The sequence below is a fragment of the Gossypium hirsutum genome, chromosome A10, assembly GCF_007990345.1.
Source record: "Gossypium hirsutum isolate 1008001.06 chromosome A10, Gossypium_hirsutum_v2.1, whole genome shotgun sequence".
NCBI lineage: Eukaryota > Viridiplantae > Streptophyta > Magnoliopsida > Malvales > Malvaceae > Gossypium > Gossypium hirsutum.
The window spans coordinates 111587341-111604170 of record NC_053433.1 but is presented as its reverse complement, the minus strand read 5'-3'; the positions used below and the strand labels follow the sequence as shown (position 1 = coordinate 111604170).

At 40.7% G+C, this 16830-nt stretch overlaps 1 protein-coding gene across 1 annotated transcript in view; it reads right to left on the bottom strand.

The window, feature by feature from the left end:
• LOC121207729 (uncharacterized) overlaps positions 1 to 15779 on the bottom strand; it is a 27310-nt gene extending 11531 nt beyond the window's left edge. The window contains exon 1 of the mRNA XM_041078099.1: positions 14852 to 15779. Coding sequence (XP_040934033.1) covers positions 14852 to 15439 — 588 coding nt within the window. The 5' untranslated portion in view covers positions 15440 to 15779. The remainder of the gene's footprint in view (positions 1 to 14851) is intronic.
• Positions 15780 to 16830: the final 1051 nt, after the last annotated feature.

Sequence of the window (16830 nt, the reverse complement as noted above, 5' to 3'; positions counted from 1 at the left end):
TCAATTTCTTACATGACTCAAACAATTGGTTATTTTTGCAAATTTCTTTCAAGCTTATTTTAAAAATTTTTAACTTCGACTTAAGAATTAAATTAATCAACTAGGTACAATTTTGGGCGCACGAGGGTGCTAATCCTTCCCGTGCGTATCGACTCCCGACCTGTTTTGGTTCTAGACAACTCGTTGTTTTTAATAAATCAATTGTTTATCAAAAAAACCATTTTTACGAGGTGACCCGATCACACCCTCATCCCAAAAAAGATTGGTGGGACTCCAATTTCGTTTCTTTTCAAAATCCAGTCGACCCGTTTTCATCCAAAAAATGTTGTCAACAGCTGGCGCTCCACTGGGGAATATTGAGGTCAAGCCACGTGTTGATTATTTCTTGTCTTTTTGTCGAAAGTTGAAAATTCGATTTAATTACGATCCTCTCATTCTTTTTTTTGAGTTATTTGTTCGTGTTTTTTTTCTGTATTTTTTTTTACCTCCGCACATTCCATTGCATGACCGTTGGTCACACCTTTAAGTGGGAGTGAGAATTCAGTATGGATAGAATGCTATGCCTGATAAGAGGTTTTGAACAAGTAAGAAGACAATGCAGGCTGTACGATTACTGGGCTGAGACGATGTGGGTGGATGAGGCAACAGCGCGATAGTCTTCAGCAGGAACGGGGTACGTTAATCTAGCAAGAGTTATGGGACTTCACCCGTACAGCGTATCCAAAATGATCTCGAGAAATGAAGGAAATATGGGATCAATGGGACGACGGACCAAGCAGATGTTTTACCGTGATTACGGGGACTTGCCTACCTACTTGGTGTCAAAGTGGACAAGCATTTATTCCGAGCCCTAGCCCAGTTTTGGAATCCTGCTTACAGTTGTTTCACTTTTGGAAAAGTGGACTTGGTGCCCACCGTGGAAGAATATACGACCTTGCTTCGGTGTCCAAAGATTCAATTGACAAAGCCTATTCTAGAGCTGCTAGTGTCCCACATTATTAAAAAAATTGATGAGCATTACAGGGATGAGCGAACAGTGGTCGCTGCCCGGATCAACAGAAAGGAGACAGTAAATGCGTTCCTTGGAAAAGCTTGCAAGATTTAGTATTAGCACACCCCGATGTGAAGAAAAGAGTGGATGTCTTCGCTCTAGGTATCTATGGTTTGGTAATTTCCCTAGAGCTTTAGGCACGTAGATGAGGCCGTCTCTGATTTGTTCGATCTTAGAAGGATCACCCATCCCGGCAATCTAGCAGAAACTCAGATCTCTAAGGCATGTCGAAGAGGGGAGGAGTTCATCGGATGCGCACAGCTACTATTGGTGTGGTTCCATAGTCACTTTGGAAGTGGAAAATGTCTCTTATCGAGTCTTCTCAGAAGGTTATTCCCCTTGAAGGAACAAGTTGCTACACCAAGACGAGACGACATCACGGAAGAGAAGTGGATGAGATCTCCAAATCTTCAGGAGGATGACGTTGAATGGAAAGCTCCTTGATGGTACCCGACGAGATCCTGTATCGATGTGGTGATTCGACTGGGTCCCTTTACTCGGAATTTGGGGAGCTATCGGTTATGCCCCTTTACTCGTATTAAGACAATATAGATCGAGACAGTTCATACCAGCAACACAAGGGTTGGCTCAATGTGAGTTTCTTATAAGGATGAAAACTACAAGAGAAAAACTCGAGAAATATCTACGCTTGGAAACAGGTTCACCGAATGAAAAGATTTACCATAGGAGCGATGGCAACTTCAGAATATTATGGTGGTGGAGTAAAAGAGTCAATGACAACATCCCTAAGCCGAGGGAAGATTGCGTTCATCTATAGAAGAGCATCTACAAGTAGTTCCGTCAGAATTAGAGATCATCAAACGAGATTGAGAAAAGAAATTCTGAGTTGGGAAAGAGGATAGAACAGTTAGAAGAAGAAAGAGTGCATTGGATTAGAATCGATATCCACAAGCTAGAAGCGAGAAATTAAGGAAGGGAAAGAACAAAGCTGAAGAGGATTTGGATAGTCTAAAAACAGATTACAAGAAGCTGCGATTGTCGATGAGAACTGTCGGTCTGGGCAAAACGTCAGAGCAGTGGCGACAAGAGATCAATGAGGAAAAGAATAGGGCCGATCAGTGGGAAAAGAAATTTCAAGATGCTCGAGCTCGAGAAAACGCTTTGGAAAGGAGTTTGTTAGAGTGCCGAAATGAGAAGGCAGGATTAAAGGCCAAGGTGGCAGAGCTAGAAAAGTCACTTCACTCGTACCGTAGTCGCAACTCCATGATCGAATTAAGAGCAAGTTTAAATAAGATCGAAGAACTGAAAGAAAAGGTAGAGGAGCTTGAGGATGCATTACACAATTCTGAGCTACGAATGGAGCTTCTTGAAAGGAGTAATGATCAATGGCAAGAGCAATTCCATCATTCTCAAAGGCAGATTAGAGATAGAGATTACGTTATGGGCGAAGCTGTGACTCAAGTGCGGGAAGTGGCTGATCATCTGCAAACATTAGCAGTTCAGGCCGATGTATTGAGTTTAAAATATGAGTCAGAATCAAGCCGAGGTCGAGATTTAGCTTGGCTTCTTAGGAAGGTTAAGGCCTTGGGTATAAAGCGAGGCCGTATATGTAATTTATTTTATGTAAAGAAATTTGCTTTCTAGTTGAGTTTTCTAATGAAATTGAATTCGAATCAATGCCTCTTTTTGCATTCATCTCATACATTTGCATTACATCATATGCAGTAAGTTTCATAAAATGACCCTAATAAATTAAATTATGACAGTTACCCTGGAAACCAACAAAAATCTAATCAAATATCACTACGGTACTCGTCGCCAAACAAAAGTAATGGATCAAAGGTGGAAAGATTGGAACAGTTGCAACGAGAGATGCAAGATCAGATGCATGAACGACTGGAAAAAATCCAGCAAGACATGTTAGAATCCCAGAACACTGTGATGAACCAATTAAAGCAGTTATTGGCTGGAGGAAATAACAAAGGAAAAGACCCCGTAGTCGATGCGGGGAAGATCACGATGACCCTATTTATCCTCCAAGTTTCACCCCAACTAACATCAAGCACAACCAGAGGTGTACCCACAGAAGGTACCGGTTACCATTAGACCTCAATATCTGGCTGGTGCCTCGGTACCATTGCATTTTCAAATGGGCTCGGGTTCTAATCCGGGATAATCCCACTAATCCTGTGGTCCCGGACCTCGATGATGTGGCAGAAACGAAAAAACAAGAATGAACCTGCCAAAACAGCTGGAGACCGATGTAGATGGTTAGAGGAAAAATTTAGAGTCATGGAGAACATCGACTATCATCGCGGGGTTGACGCCAAGGATCTGAGTTTGGTCCCTGATTTAGTACTCCCACCTAAGTTAAAATGCCGGAATTCGAAAAATATAATGGGACTAGTTGTCCTGAAGCTCATATAACTATGTTCTGTCGAAGAATGACAGGATACGTCAACAATGATCAGCTGTTAATCCACTGCTTCCAGGACAGTTTGATCGGATCTGCAGCCAAATGGTACAACCAACTGAGTCGTGCTAAAGTTAGTTCATGGAGAGACTTGGCGCAAGCTTTTATGAAGCAATACAGTCATGTAACGGATATAACACCCGATTGAATTACGTTACAAAACATGGAGAAAAAGCCTAGCGAGAATTTCAGACAGTACGCCCAACGATGGAGAGAAGTGGCAACACAAGTCCAGCCACCCCTTTTGGAAAAAGAGGTCACCATGTTGTTTATCAACACTTTGAAAGCCCCGTTCATCAACCACATGTTGGGGAGTGCTACCAAGAGCTTCTCGGATATGGTAATGTCCGGTGAAATGATTGAGAACGCGGTAAGGAGCGGTAAAATCGACACGGGGGAAAGCTTCAAAAGACCAGCCCCGAGGAAAAAGGAGGGCGAAGTAAACAACGTAAGCACATATAGCAAGAGCCATTCAAAACCGATTACTGTTGGCCCTCCAAAAATGATAACCACTAGTCACCAAGCCCCCTCGAGGCAGGAACCCAACACAAGGCCCAACACAAGGACTAACACAGAGAGACTTCAGTTCACGCCCATTCCAATAACATACGGGGAACTGTATCAGAAGTTATTTGATGCACACATAGTATCTCCATTTTATCTCGAGCCCATGCAACCTCCATATCCCAAATGGTATGACACGAATGCCCAATGTGAATACCATGCAGGGATACCAGGACACTCAATTGAGAACTGTACTGGGTTTAAAAAGGCGGTGGAAAGGTTCATTAAGATGGGGATTGTGAAGTTTGACGACCCATTAGGACCCAACGTAGCAGCAAATCCGTTACCCAACCATGCTGATAAAGGGGTAAACGCAATAATCGAAGGTGAGAAAAAGAGAATCAAAACCGACATTGCAGAGATAAAAACCCCATTGAGTTGGGTCTGGAGACAAATGATAGAAGGAGGTCTCATCAAACAAGATTCAAAAGAAAGGCCCGAAGGAACGAAGACGTACTGCGAGTTTCATGCTGAAGAAGACCATGACATTCGAAACTGCACTGAATTCAAGGCCTTGGTGCAAAATCTGATGGACAACAAAGAGCTAGAATTTTATGAAGAGATCAAAGGACTTGAAAATGGATAAGTTTATGCCTCGGAGGAGGGGTCTATGGGAAAAGGCCCCAAATCACCCAGTGGTGATTATTTCAAGGCCAACGAGTACAGGATCTGGAATACAACTGGCGCCAAGGGTCATAATCCAAAAACCTGTAGCCTTTCCTTACAAGGATAGCAAAAAGGTTCCTTGGAATTACGACTGCAATGTGATGATCACGGGAGAGGAGAACCCGATAAATGCTTCAGAAGAGGGTAATGACGCAGGCTTCTATACGCGTAGTGGAAAACGCTACGACCTGGGAAATACAAAAAGGGAGCCTATAAAAGGAAAAACCTTGGCGGTTGAACAAGATAAAACGAAGACGATCGGAACTGAACCGCATACTAACACACCAGTGACTGAAAATGAGGCTAGAGAATTCCTAAAATTCTTGAAGCATAGCGAATATAGCGTGGTGGAACAATTGCATAAGCAACCCGCTCGCATCTCAGTGCTCGAGTTACTTCTAAGTTCAGAGATACATCGTAATGCGTTGGTAAAAGTGCTAAATGAGACTTATGTCGCTAAAGATATCTCAGTGAACAAATTGGATCGCTGGTTAACAATATAAATGCCGATAACTTCATCTTCTTCAACGATGATGAGATCCCGCCAGGCGGTATGGGATCCACCAAGGCCTTGCACATCACTGCCCGTTGCAAAAGGTGTATACTACCGGCGGTACTTGTTGACAATGGATCGGCCCTAAATGTTCTGCCCCTGTCCACATTAAACAGGCTACCTGTGGATAGTTCTCACATGAAATCATGCCAAAATATAGTGAGAGCATTTGATGGCACTCAGAGGAAAGTGATGGGAAGAATCGAGATACCTCTATTGATTGGTCCAAATACATACGAGGTGGATTTTTTGGTAATGGATATTAAACCATCTTACAATTGCCTATTGGGGAGGCCTTGGATCCATTCTGCAGGAGCGGTACCATCGTCACTTCACCAAAAGTTAAAATTGGTGATGGAGGGTCGATTGGTGACTATAGATGCAGAAGAAGACATCATTGCATCAGTCACCGATGATATGCCATACATAGAGGCCGATAGTGAAGCGATAGAATGTTCATTCCGATCATTGGAATTCGTAAATGCCACATTTGTCATCGAGATGAGCAAAATCCCAGAGCCTAAGATATCCAAAGCTACGTCAATGAGCTTACAGCTAACGATGGGAAAGGGAGCATTGCCTGGAAGAGGATTGGGAAAATACCTCCAGGGAAGGGTCGGAGTACCGATCCTAATTAACAAACAGGACCGTTATGGTTTGGGATATAAGCCTAATGCGAGGGAAAGGAGGAAAGAGATGGAGAAAAAGCAGGAAAAGAGAAGAGCACATTTGGGCGGGATAGAAGTCAAGTGGGGACCGATGACCTTTCCCCATATATCTAAGACTTTTGTTTCAAGGGGAATTGTCTACCCTGAAGGGAAGGATGAGGTTACAGAGGGAAGGATTGAGAGGTTGGACATTAATGCCATATCCGCGGAAGAAAGGGTGGAAAGGAATTTATCGGGCATTCGTCCTTACGAACCTGGAAGTGTTTTGAATAACTGGACTGCAGAAGAGATCCCTGTAACATTTAGAACTAATTCAGAGTAATATTCAGAACACTTGTTGCCCTAAGCCTGGGGGTGATAAGAATCTTTTGTAAAAGGCACATGTCCAAAATCTAATTTCAGTGAAAACTTATCATTCAGTTTCATCTTGAGCAAATATTCTTTCATTCTTTTCATTCCCTTTATAATCATAGTATGCATACAAGTATTCTTAGATTCTTTTATTTGGGCCTCCATTTGTTCCAATAACAGGTCTTCAGATATCAACGAGATGAGCGATTCTGTTACTAATTCAGAGTCTCTATTTGAGCAAGACATGAGTATAGATAATCCTCAAGATTTTGAAGGTGACCAAGACAGCGTTTTATCTCCGGATTTGTTAAGAATGATGGAAGAAGAGGAAAAACAAATTCTACCCTATAAGGAATCAGTAGAAGTCGTGATCTTAGAAGAGGGCAGAGAGGTAAAAGTTGGCGCTTACATTGCCAAGGAAACAAGACGAGACCTTGTTGAGTTGCTTCAAGAGTTTAAAGATGTCTTCGCATGGTCCTACCAAGATATGCCAGGTTTAGGTACTGATATCGTGGTGCACCGATTGCCTATAAAGGAGGAATGCAAACCAGTCCAACAAAAGCTTCGAAGGATGAGGCCTGATGTCTTGCTAAAAATAAAGGAAGAAGTCAAGAAGCAATTTGATGCTGGTTTCTTACAGGTGGTCAAGTACTCAGAATGGGTAGCCAATATAGTCCCTGTTCCTAAGAAAGATGGGAAGGTGCGAATGTGTGTGGACTACAGAGACTTGAACAAAGCCAGCCCAAAAGATAATTTCCCACTGCCTCATATCGATACCTTGGTAGACAACACGGCCGGATACTCACTGTTCTCTTTCATGGATGGTTTCTCCGGGTACAACCAAATTAAGATGCTTTCTGAAGACAGGGAGAAGACCACATTCATAACGATGTGGGGGACGTTTTGTTATAAAGTGATGCCTTTTGGATTGAAAAATGCGGGAGCAACGTATCAGAGAGCCATGGTAGCATTATTCCATGATATGATGCATAAAGAGATAGAAGTTTATGTTGATGACATGATCGCAAAATCCAGAACAGAAAGGGAACACGTGCAAGTTCTGAGAAAACTGTTTCTGAGGTTAAGGAAGTTCCAGCTAAAACTTAACCCAGCCAAGTGTACTTTCGGGGCTAGATCAGGAAAACTGCTAGGATTCTTAGTCAGCGAAAAGGGAATCGAAATTGACCCAGACAAAGTTAAGGCCATACAAGAATTACCTCCGCCAAGTACTCAAAAGAAGTTCGGGGTTTCCTAGGAAGACTGAATTACATCGCTCGATTCATTTCACAATTAACTGAGAAATGTGACCCCATATTCCGCCTTCTTAGGAAACACAATCCAGGTGTATGGGATGAGGAGTGCCAGGAAACTTTCGAAAGAGTTAAACATTACTTGTCCAACGCCCCAGTACTGATGCCACCTTGCCCTGACAAACCACTAATACTATACTTGGCAGTATTTGAGAATTCCATGGGGTGCGTGCTCGGCCAACATGATGAGTCAGGACGAAAAGAAAGAGCGATCTATTATCTCAGTAAGAAGTTCACTGAATGCGAAACGAGATATTCGCCAATTGAAAAATTATGTTGCGCATTGGTTTGGACTACTCGGAGATTGAGACAATACATGTTGTACCATACGACTTGGTTAATCTCAAAGTTAGACCCTCTGAAATACATGATGGAGTCAACTGCTCTAAACGGAAGGATGGCCCGATGGCAAATTCTACTATCTGAATTCGACATAACCTATGTGAATCAAAAGGCTGTAAAAGGGAGCGCGATAGCAGATTTCCTAGCAAGTAGAGCCCTGGACGATTATGAGCCTTTGAACTTTGACTTCCCAAATGAGGATCTGATGTATGTGGCAACTACTGAAACGGGCACACAAGAAGGCAATACTTGGAAATTAAATTTTGACAGAGCCTCAAATGCCATGGGCAACGGGATTGGGGCAGTCTTGGTATCTCCAAACGGTGATCATTATCCTTTCACCAGTAAACTAGATTTTGATTGCACAAATAACATGGCGGAATATGAAGCATGTATCATGGGAATCCGCGCGGCTATGGAACGCAAAATCAAGGTACTTGAGGTATATGGGGATTCAGCATTGGTAATTTATCAGCTCAAAGGCGAATGGGAAACAAGAGACCCTAAGTTGATTAGTTACCGAAGGATGGTCCTAGAATTGATTGAGGAGTTTGACGACATCACTTTTTGTTATCTCCCACGAGACGAGAATCAGATGGCCGATGCTTTAGCTACATTGGCTTCCATGATCAAAGTAAATAGACCAGAGGATGTGAAGCCTATCCAAATGAGCATTTATGATGCTCCAGCCCACTGTTGTAATATTGACGAGGAAGAAGAAAAGGACGACAACCCTTGGTATCAGGACATATTGCGATACGTGAAAAATTGTGAATACCCAAACCAAGCAACTGAGAATGACAAAAGAATGTTGAGGAGGCTGGCCAGTGGTTACGTCTTAGATGGGGAAATCCTGTACAAAAGAGGAAAAGATCAGGTGCTGTTAAGATGTGTAGACGCTGTGGAGGCCAAGCAGATCTTGGAAGAAGTCCATGATGGTATTTGTGGAACACACGCTAACGGTTTCACAATGGCCAGACAGATCATGAGATTTGGATATTATTGGTCTACCATGGAAGGAGACTACATCAAGTATGCTAAGAAGTGCCATAAATGCCAGATTTACGGAGACAAAATTCATGTGCCTCCATCACCTCTTCACGTCATGACTTCCCCATGGCCTTTCTCCATGTGGGGCATGGACGTCATTGGGCCGATATCGCCAAAGGCTTCAAACGGACATCGTTTCATTTTTGTAGTGATTGACTACTTTACTAAGTGGGTAGAGGCTACTTCTTACGCCAACGTCACAAAGACAGCTGTCAGCAAGTTTTTAAAGAAGGAAATCATATGTCGGTATGGAATGCCTGAAAGGATCATATCAGACAACGCATTAAATTTGAATAATAGCACGATAGCAGAGGTTTGTAATCAATTCAAGATCAAGCACCACAACTCATCGCCATATCGTCCGAAGATGAATGGTGCGGTGGAGGCAGCCAATAAAAATATCAAAAAGATTGTGGGGAAAATGACTGAGACCTATAGAGATTGGCACGAGAAGTTGCCATTCGCCCTCTATGCTTATCGAACATCCGTCAGGACTTCTACCGGGGCAACACCATTCTCTTTGGTTTATAGGATGGAGGCAGTGCTACCAATTGAGGTTGAAATTCCCTCTCTCCGAGTTTTTTCAGAACTAAAGTTAGATGAAGCAGAATGGGTCCAAGCCCGATATGATCAGCTGAACTTGATTGAGGAAAGGAGGTTAAGAGCTATCCGTCATGGTCAAATGTACCAGAAACGAATGATGCGAGCTTACAATAAGAAAGTTCGTCCTAGAAACTTCCATGAAGGGGACTTGGTACTGAAGAAGATCCTTCCCATACAAAAGGACTTCAGAGGAAAGTGGATGCCAAACTGGGAGGGACCTTATGTAGTAAAAAAGGCCTTTTCAGGAGGGGCATTAATTTTAACTGGGATGGATGGCAAAAGCTTGCCCAATCCTGTGAATTCGGATTCAGTGAAGAGGTACTTTGCCTAAAAAAAAAAAAAAAAAAAAAAAAAGGGAGAGGCCAAGGCGAAAACCCGCAAAGGGCACCTTGAGACCAAAGGGGCTTTGAATTGAAAACCCAGGAATGGGCAATTCAAATTTTCAATCAAGGATGAGGCATAGAGTAGTTTTGTCTTCTCCGAATTAACAAGAAGGAGAGATGCTACATCTTGGGGCATCAACAAAGTCTTTTAGGATTTCTAAACACAAAGTTTGTGCAGAGGAGCTCATGCTGCGATATCTGGAGCACCTTTTTTTTATCTTATCTTAGCAAAATTTGCTATTTGTTCATTTAGAGCTCTGCTCTCAATAAAATTCCATCTTATTCATTGTGATAATCTTTTTCATCATATCTCAGCAAAGTTTGCTATCTTGATTGATTTATTCATTTCGAGCTTTGCTCTCAGCAAAATTTTATTTTGTCCATTTTGATAATCTTTCAAGCATTTTTCCTTGAAATAACGATTAATGGATTGACAATACACATGCAGAAGGAGTTCTGCATATTACTCTGAAAGTTTCTAAATAATACGAGGACCTGAAACAGGACTATTGTTTAGAACTAACCAAATCTAAGGGTTGGAAACATTTGAGAAATGATAGTCTAAATAGCGTCTATTTCTTTGGGTTTTCTGTCAAACTGGCTGAACAAGAAGGCATCAGTGATAGAACCTTGATGAACAATGAGGAATGACAACCTAAGCATTAAAAATGGATCATTCTCATGACATTCTACAAATATAATACATACACATCTAGTTAAGGAGCGTTTGATTCATTCTGATCATGTCATCCTAAACACTAGGCATAAATAGGTCCATGAAATGGATTTTGCAGGTCATGTTCCCCAGAGAACAGATTAAAGAAACAAATCCTATACCCCTGAAGTTACAGTGGGATAGATTGAAGTCATTAAAGTAGATCTTGTCTTCATATATTGGCGTGAAGTAGATCGAAGATATCAGATCCTATCTTCCTATATTGGCAGGAAGTGGATCGAAGATGCAGATCTTGTCTTCCCATATTGGTGGCGAAGTAGATCGCAGAAAGCAGATCTTGTCTTCATGTGTTGGCGTGAAGTAGATCGAAGGTAGCAGATCCTATCTTCCTATATTGGTAGGAAGTGGATCGAAGATGCAGATCTTGTCTTCCCATATTGGTGGTGAAGTAGATCGAAGAAAGCAGATCTTGTCTTCATGTATTGGCGTGAAGTAGATCGAAGATATCAGATCCTATCTTCCTATATTGGTAGGAAGTGGATCGAAGATGCAGATCTTGTCTTCCCATATTGGTGGTGAAGTAGATCGAAGAAAGCAGATCTTGTCTTCATGTATTGGCGTGAAGTAGATCGAAAGTAGCAAATCCTATCTTCCTATATTGGTAGGAAGTGGATCGAAGGTGCAGATCTTGTCTTCCCATATTGGTGGCGAAGTAGATCGCAGAAAGCAGATCTTGTCTTCATGTATTGGCGTGAAGTAGATCGAAGGTAGCAGATCTTATCTTCCTATATTGGTAGGAAGTAGATCGACGACGCAGATCTTGTCTTCCCATACTGGTGGCGAAGTAGATCGCAGAAAACAGATCTTGTCTTCATGTATTGGCGTGAAGTAGATCGAAGATAGCAGGTCCTATCTTCCTATATTGGTAGGAAGTGGATCGAAGACGCAGATCTTGTCTTCCCATATTGGTGGCGAAGTAGATCGCAGAAAGCAGATCTTGTCTTCATGTGTTGGCGTGAAGTAGATCGAAGGTAGCAGATCCTATCTTCCTATATTGGTAGGAAGTGGATCGAAGATGCAGATCTTGTCTTCCCATATTGGTGGTGAAGTAGATCGAAGAAAGCAGATCTTGTCTTCATGTATTGGCGTGAAGTAGATCGAAGATATCAGATCCTATCTTCCTATATTGGTAGGAGGTGGATCGAAGATGCAGATCTTGTCTTCCCGTACTGGTGGTGAAGAAGATCGAAGAAAGCAGATCGACGATGGCGGATTTTACCTCCCTGACTACAGTGGAGTACATCGAAGCCGATAACTCTATCTCCCTGCATTCAACAGTGGAATAGAGTGAAGAGCACAAGTCTTATCTCCCTAAGCAGTAGTGGAGCAGACTAAAAACAACAAATCTCATCCCCATGGAGTTGCAGCAAAATAGATTTAAGTCATGTTTCTCTGGAGCGCAGCGAAGTGGATTGAAGCAACGAGACACAGTAGAACAGAACGAGGCTACTTGAAGAGGAAAAGCACCAAAAGAAGCCAAGGCTCGGCAAGCCCGGGCAAATTTGGTCTTTCTTGGTCTTTGCTCTGTTTTTCGTTACACGACAACGAGCAAAGAGGGGCAGCTGTAAAGCCCAAAATCTGCCCGGGCCCATACCAGCAAACCCCCCGCATGCCCATCACCGTCTGCACCCCATACCAGCAAACCCCCCGCATGCCCATCACCGTCTGCACCCCATACCAGCAAACCCCCCGCATGCCCATCACCGTCTGCACCCCAGCACCTGCCACCACCGCCCATGCCCACTTGCTCTGCAAAACCTGCAAAACAACAAAGAACAGAGAGCAAAAATAAGGCTATAAAAGCCGAAACAAGCATGTAAACGAAAAAAAAAGGAATGGTATTGGAAAAAAACTGAGTGTATTTCAAGGGAGTTTTCCCCTCTTTTAAAGACTTTCAGGAATCAAAAGAGATTTTGAGGTGATTTTTGGTTTTTACAATAGTTTCTTTCATCTATTTCTGGGTTTTGATTTCTTTGTTTTTTATTGTGTTTTAGTTCTTTTTTCTTTTTCATGTGCGAAAATAAACGAAAAGGTAAAGAGAAAGGTAACCTCACCTTGATCTTCCCACAGACTCATCGCTGGAGATCTCTTCTCCAATCGCCGAAGTCGAACCGGGGAGAGGGGGAACCTTTCTTTCGATTTCTTTGGGGTTGAGAAGGCATGGCCTTCGAATGTGCCTCAAAACGAGGCTAAGAAGCCCATCTCCGCGCTTCGTCGGCCACCGGGTACGGTGGTGGTACGGCGGGCGGTGGAGAACATGATCGACGGAGAGAAATAGGGGAGGGAGAGAAAGCAAACAGCTTTCTGTTCTTTTTAAAACTGGGGGTTGGAAATGAAATTAGAAAAGAATGGTTTGTTGTGTTGTTTAAATGATGATTATAAAACGGCGCCGTTTTGGTGGGGGTGGGTCCGCGCATCTCCACTTAAATGGGGAAATTGCGCAGTTAGCCCTCCCCCTTTTGTGACGCGTCTTAATCAAGTTTTTTTTTCTTTTAAATTTGGCCCAAATATTTAATCGCGTGACGGTTTAACCCAGTGCTGCGCAGTATGTAGGAGGGATGGGTTAATTCCCCTTTTGGTCCTCCATTGTTTCCAGCGCATTTAATTTGGTTTTTATTTGTTTCGAATTTGTCTCTGTTTTCTCGCCTTTCGTTCGATTTAATACACTTTGTGGGGCTATTTTTATTTTTATTTTTTTAACATTATTATCATATTATATATTATCATTATTACTATCATCATCTCTATCTATATTCATTCACATGCATTTTTCTTATAATATATGCATTTTCCTTATATGGTATTCGCATATTTTTTTATAATATATATACATATATATGCTTGATTTACATTACACGCCTACCTATATATTTTATACGTGTGTTTATTTTTTTATTTTTCAACTTATATATATATATACTTTTATATTTTTTATTTTTTTTTATTTTGTAAACATGTGTGCGTATTTATATATATATGTATTATTCTTCCTAATTTCTTTTTATACATACATGTTCTAAAATATACATTCATTTCCTATAGTATATACATTTTTTAAAAATACCTTTTTTACCATTCTATACCATTTTAATATATACATACTGTATAGACATATAAGTATTTTGATATACATATATAATTTCGTACTTTACCAACGCACATATACTTATGTCTTTTTATTTTTTCGTAAACATATACCCATGTGCATACTTTATCCATTTATTTTATTTTCATGATTTTCATATACATATGCACGTTTTTATATTATTTTTTTATATATTACATTACTTTTTTTGTGTATCCTTGTATAGGCGAGTTAAATATATGTGCACACATACTTGCAAGTTTACTTGTATACTATACTTGTATATATTTGTAAATATTTACGTATATATGCTTTAAATTAAAGGATCTGCATCATATTGTACATAAACCTTTTAACATACCCTTTTGAAAATACATTTTGGTTTTAACCATTCGTCAAAATTATTTTCTCGATTTAAAGTTTTTTTGAATAAAAGCTTTTTTGGAAGTTTGGGATTTCGAGAGAAATTGAGCCCTAACGTATTGGGTTCTGATTTTCTTAGTCAATCTTAAATAACCAAGGATGTTCTTTATTCAAGATGAATGCATAAAAATCATTTTGGGAACTTAACTTGTTGTGCCCTAACGTATTGGGTGTGGCATGTTACTTTCTCGAAATGAAGATTTTCGTATGGAATAAGAGAAATATCCAAAGTTCGGGGATTATGAGGAATTGTACCCTAACGTATTGGGACTCAATTTCTTTACATGACTCAAACAATTGGTTATCCTTTTGCAAATTTCATCATTCAAGCTTATTTTAAAATCATTTTTAACTTTCGACATTAAGACATTAAATTAATCAACTAGGTACCAATTTTGGGCGCATCGAGGGTGCTAATCCTTCCTCGTGCGTAATCGACTCCCGGACCTGTTTTTTGGATTTCGTAGACCAAACTCGTTGTTTTAATAAAATCAAATTGTTTATCAAAAACAACCATTTTACGAGGTGACCCGATCACACCTCATCAAAAAAGATTGGTGGCGACTCCCAATTTCGTTTCATTTTCAAAATCCAAGTCGACCCCGTTTTCATCCAAAAAATGGTGTCAACACCCTCCTTCTATCAATTTCTGCAAAAACAGAATATTGCGACCAAGGTCTACTTGATTTTTCTAAGATCCAATTAAAAACCTTCCTCGACCCCATCTCAATAATTAGAGAGCATGAATCCTTCCATCCTATGTCATTAAAAACATCCATAGCTATGATAATTGCTTCCAATTCAGCAGACTCCGTATCACAAGCAACACTCGGACCCGAGCAAAGAGCTCTAACAATACCTTCCTCGTCTCTCATTACCCCTCCAACGCCAGATTCACCCTCAAGAGCAGCACCACTTACATTAAATTTCAAGCCTCCAAGTGGAGGAGAGCGCCAGCCGGCTGACCCTGAATTAGATAATTCACATCTATACGGACATAACCACCATAATCTCTCTTGAAACCTGCACTCTTCAGTAGCAGCCCTTACCCATAGTAAAGCCCTCATTTTGGAATGGAAAATCAAAGTGTCCATTGTCAACACTTTATTATCAAATACAATCTCATTTCTTGCTAACCAAATCGACCAACAAGATGCAGCGATTGAAGTTAGCCATAAACTTTTACAAGAACCAATAATCTTCGCCTTGAAACATAGCATATAAAATTCCTCAAAATTGCTAACCGCTAACCAGTCGATGTCCCACCAGTTGAATATTCTCTTTCAGAATCCTGCAATAAAATTACAATTCCTCCCACTCCCCCGAAAATAATTTTTGAAAAAATCAAACACTTTCATTTTTAATTCCTTTGGATCATTACAATAAGACCTCCCTATTTTCATTCTGTAAATGGTCTTTCTTTTTGCTTTTATCTTTACAGCTCGATGAAAAAAGGCCGTGTTCGTATCTCCCTCTTTCAACCACATCATTCTTGATTTTTGTCTCCATATTGATTCCTTGAATTTCCTTGCCTCAAATATCTCCACATTCAATCTTTTTAACTCCTTCATTTCGCCTTCATTTAACACTCTCTGATCACTAATTCCATCCAGCATCTTAATCCTTTCTTCGCACTCCACAATTTTGTTTTCCAATACATTGCGATAATCCCCGTTCCATTTCTTCAAAGCCCCTTTTAATTTCCTCAGCTTCTTTGTTAATTGCCCGTTCAAACTCCCCATAATTGACCATTTTTCCTCTATCAAACTTGCACATTCCTTATTCCTCAGCCACCCGTTTATGAATTTAAAAGGCCTAGGACCCCAATCTATTTCGGCATCAGCTAATAGAATTGGGATATGATCAGAAACTGATCTCTTTAAACCCAGCTGCTGAAGATCCTTAATCTTAATCAACCAATGTTCTTCCACCAAGAATCTGTCAAGTCTGCTTTTTTTATTATCGGGACCATACCAAGTAAACTTCTTTCCCACCAATGGCAAATCAATAAGCTTACAATTTTGAATAAAATTATCAAATTCCTTAGACCCCTTCTCTGAACCCACACATCTGCTCCTTTCACTTCTACTTCTCACCACGTTAAAATCTCCTCCCATAATCCAAGGACTTGCGAATTGAAATCTCAATTCCATTAATACTCCCCATAACACTTTCTGCTCAGACGCTAAGTTAGGAGCATAAATATTAATTAATACCACTTCTAAATCCTCCTTAATCCATCTACCTTCAATCACTAACACTCTACCATCACTCCATTCTTTTGAAAATAAAAATTCATCTTTATTCCACATAGTCAACAACCCACCCGATCTACCTTCAGCTGCCACAAACCTAAACTCACAATTATCATCCCCCCATAATTTTCTTACAACATCTATATTAATCAACTCAAGTTTAGTTTCCTGTAAAAAGCAAACATTTGCTCTAGCAAGTCTACAGTTCCTATTTACCGAGGCCTTCTTCACCTCCGAACCTAATCCTCTAATATTCTAAGAAAGAATTCTCATCCCCCTAAAAACAATTAAGGCTGTACAACAAAAACAACACTGAAATTCCAAACCAGAAAACTCACCCGCTTTTTGTCTCTGAC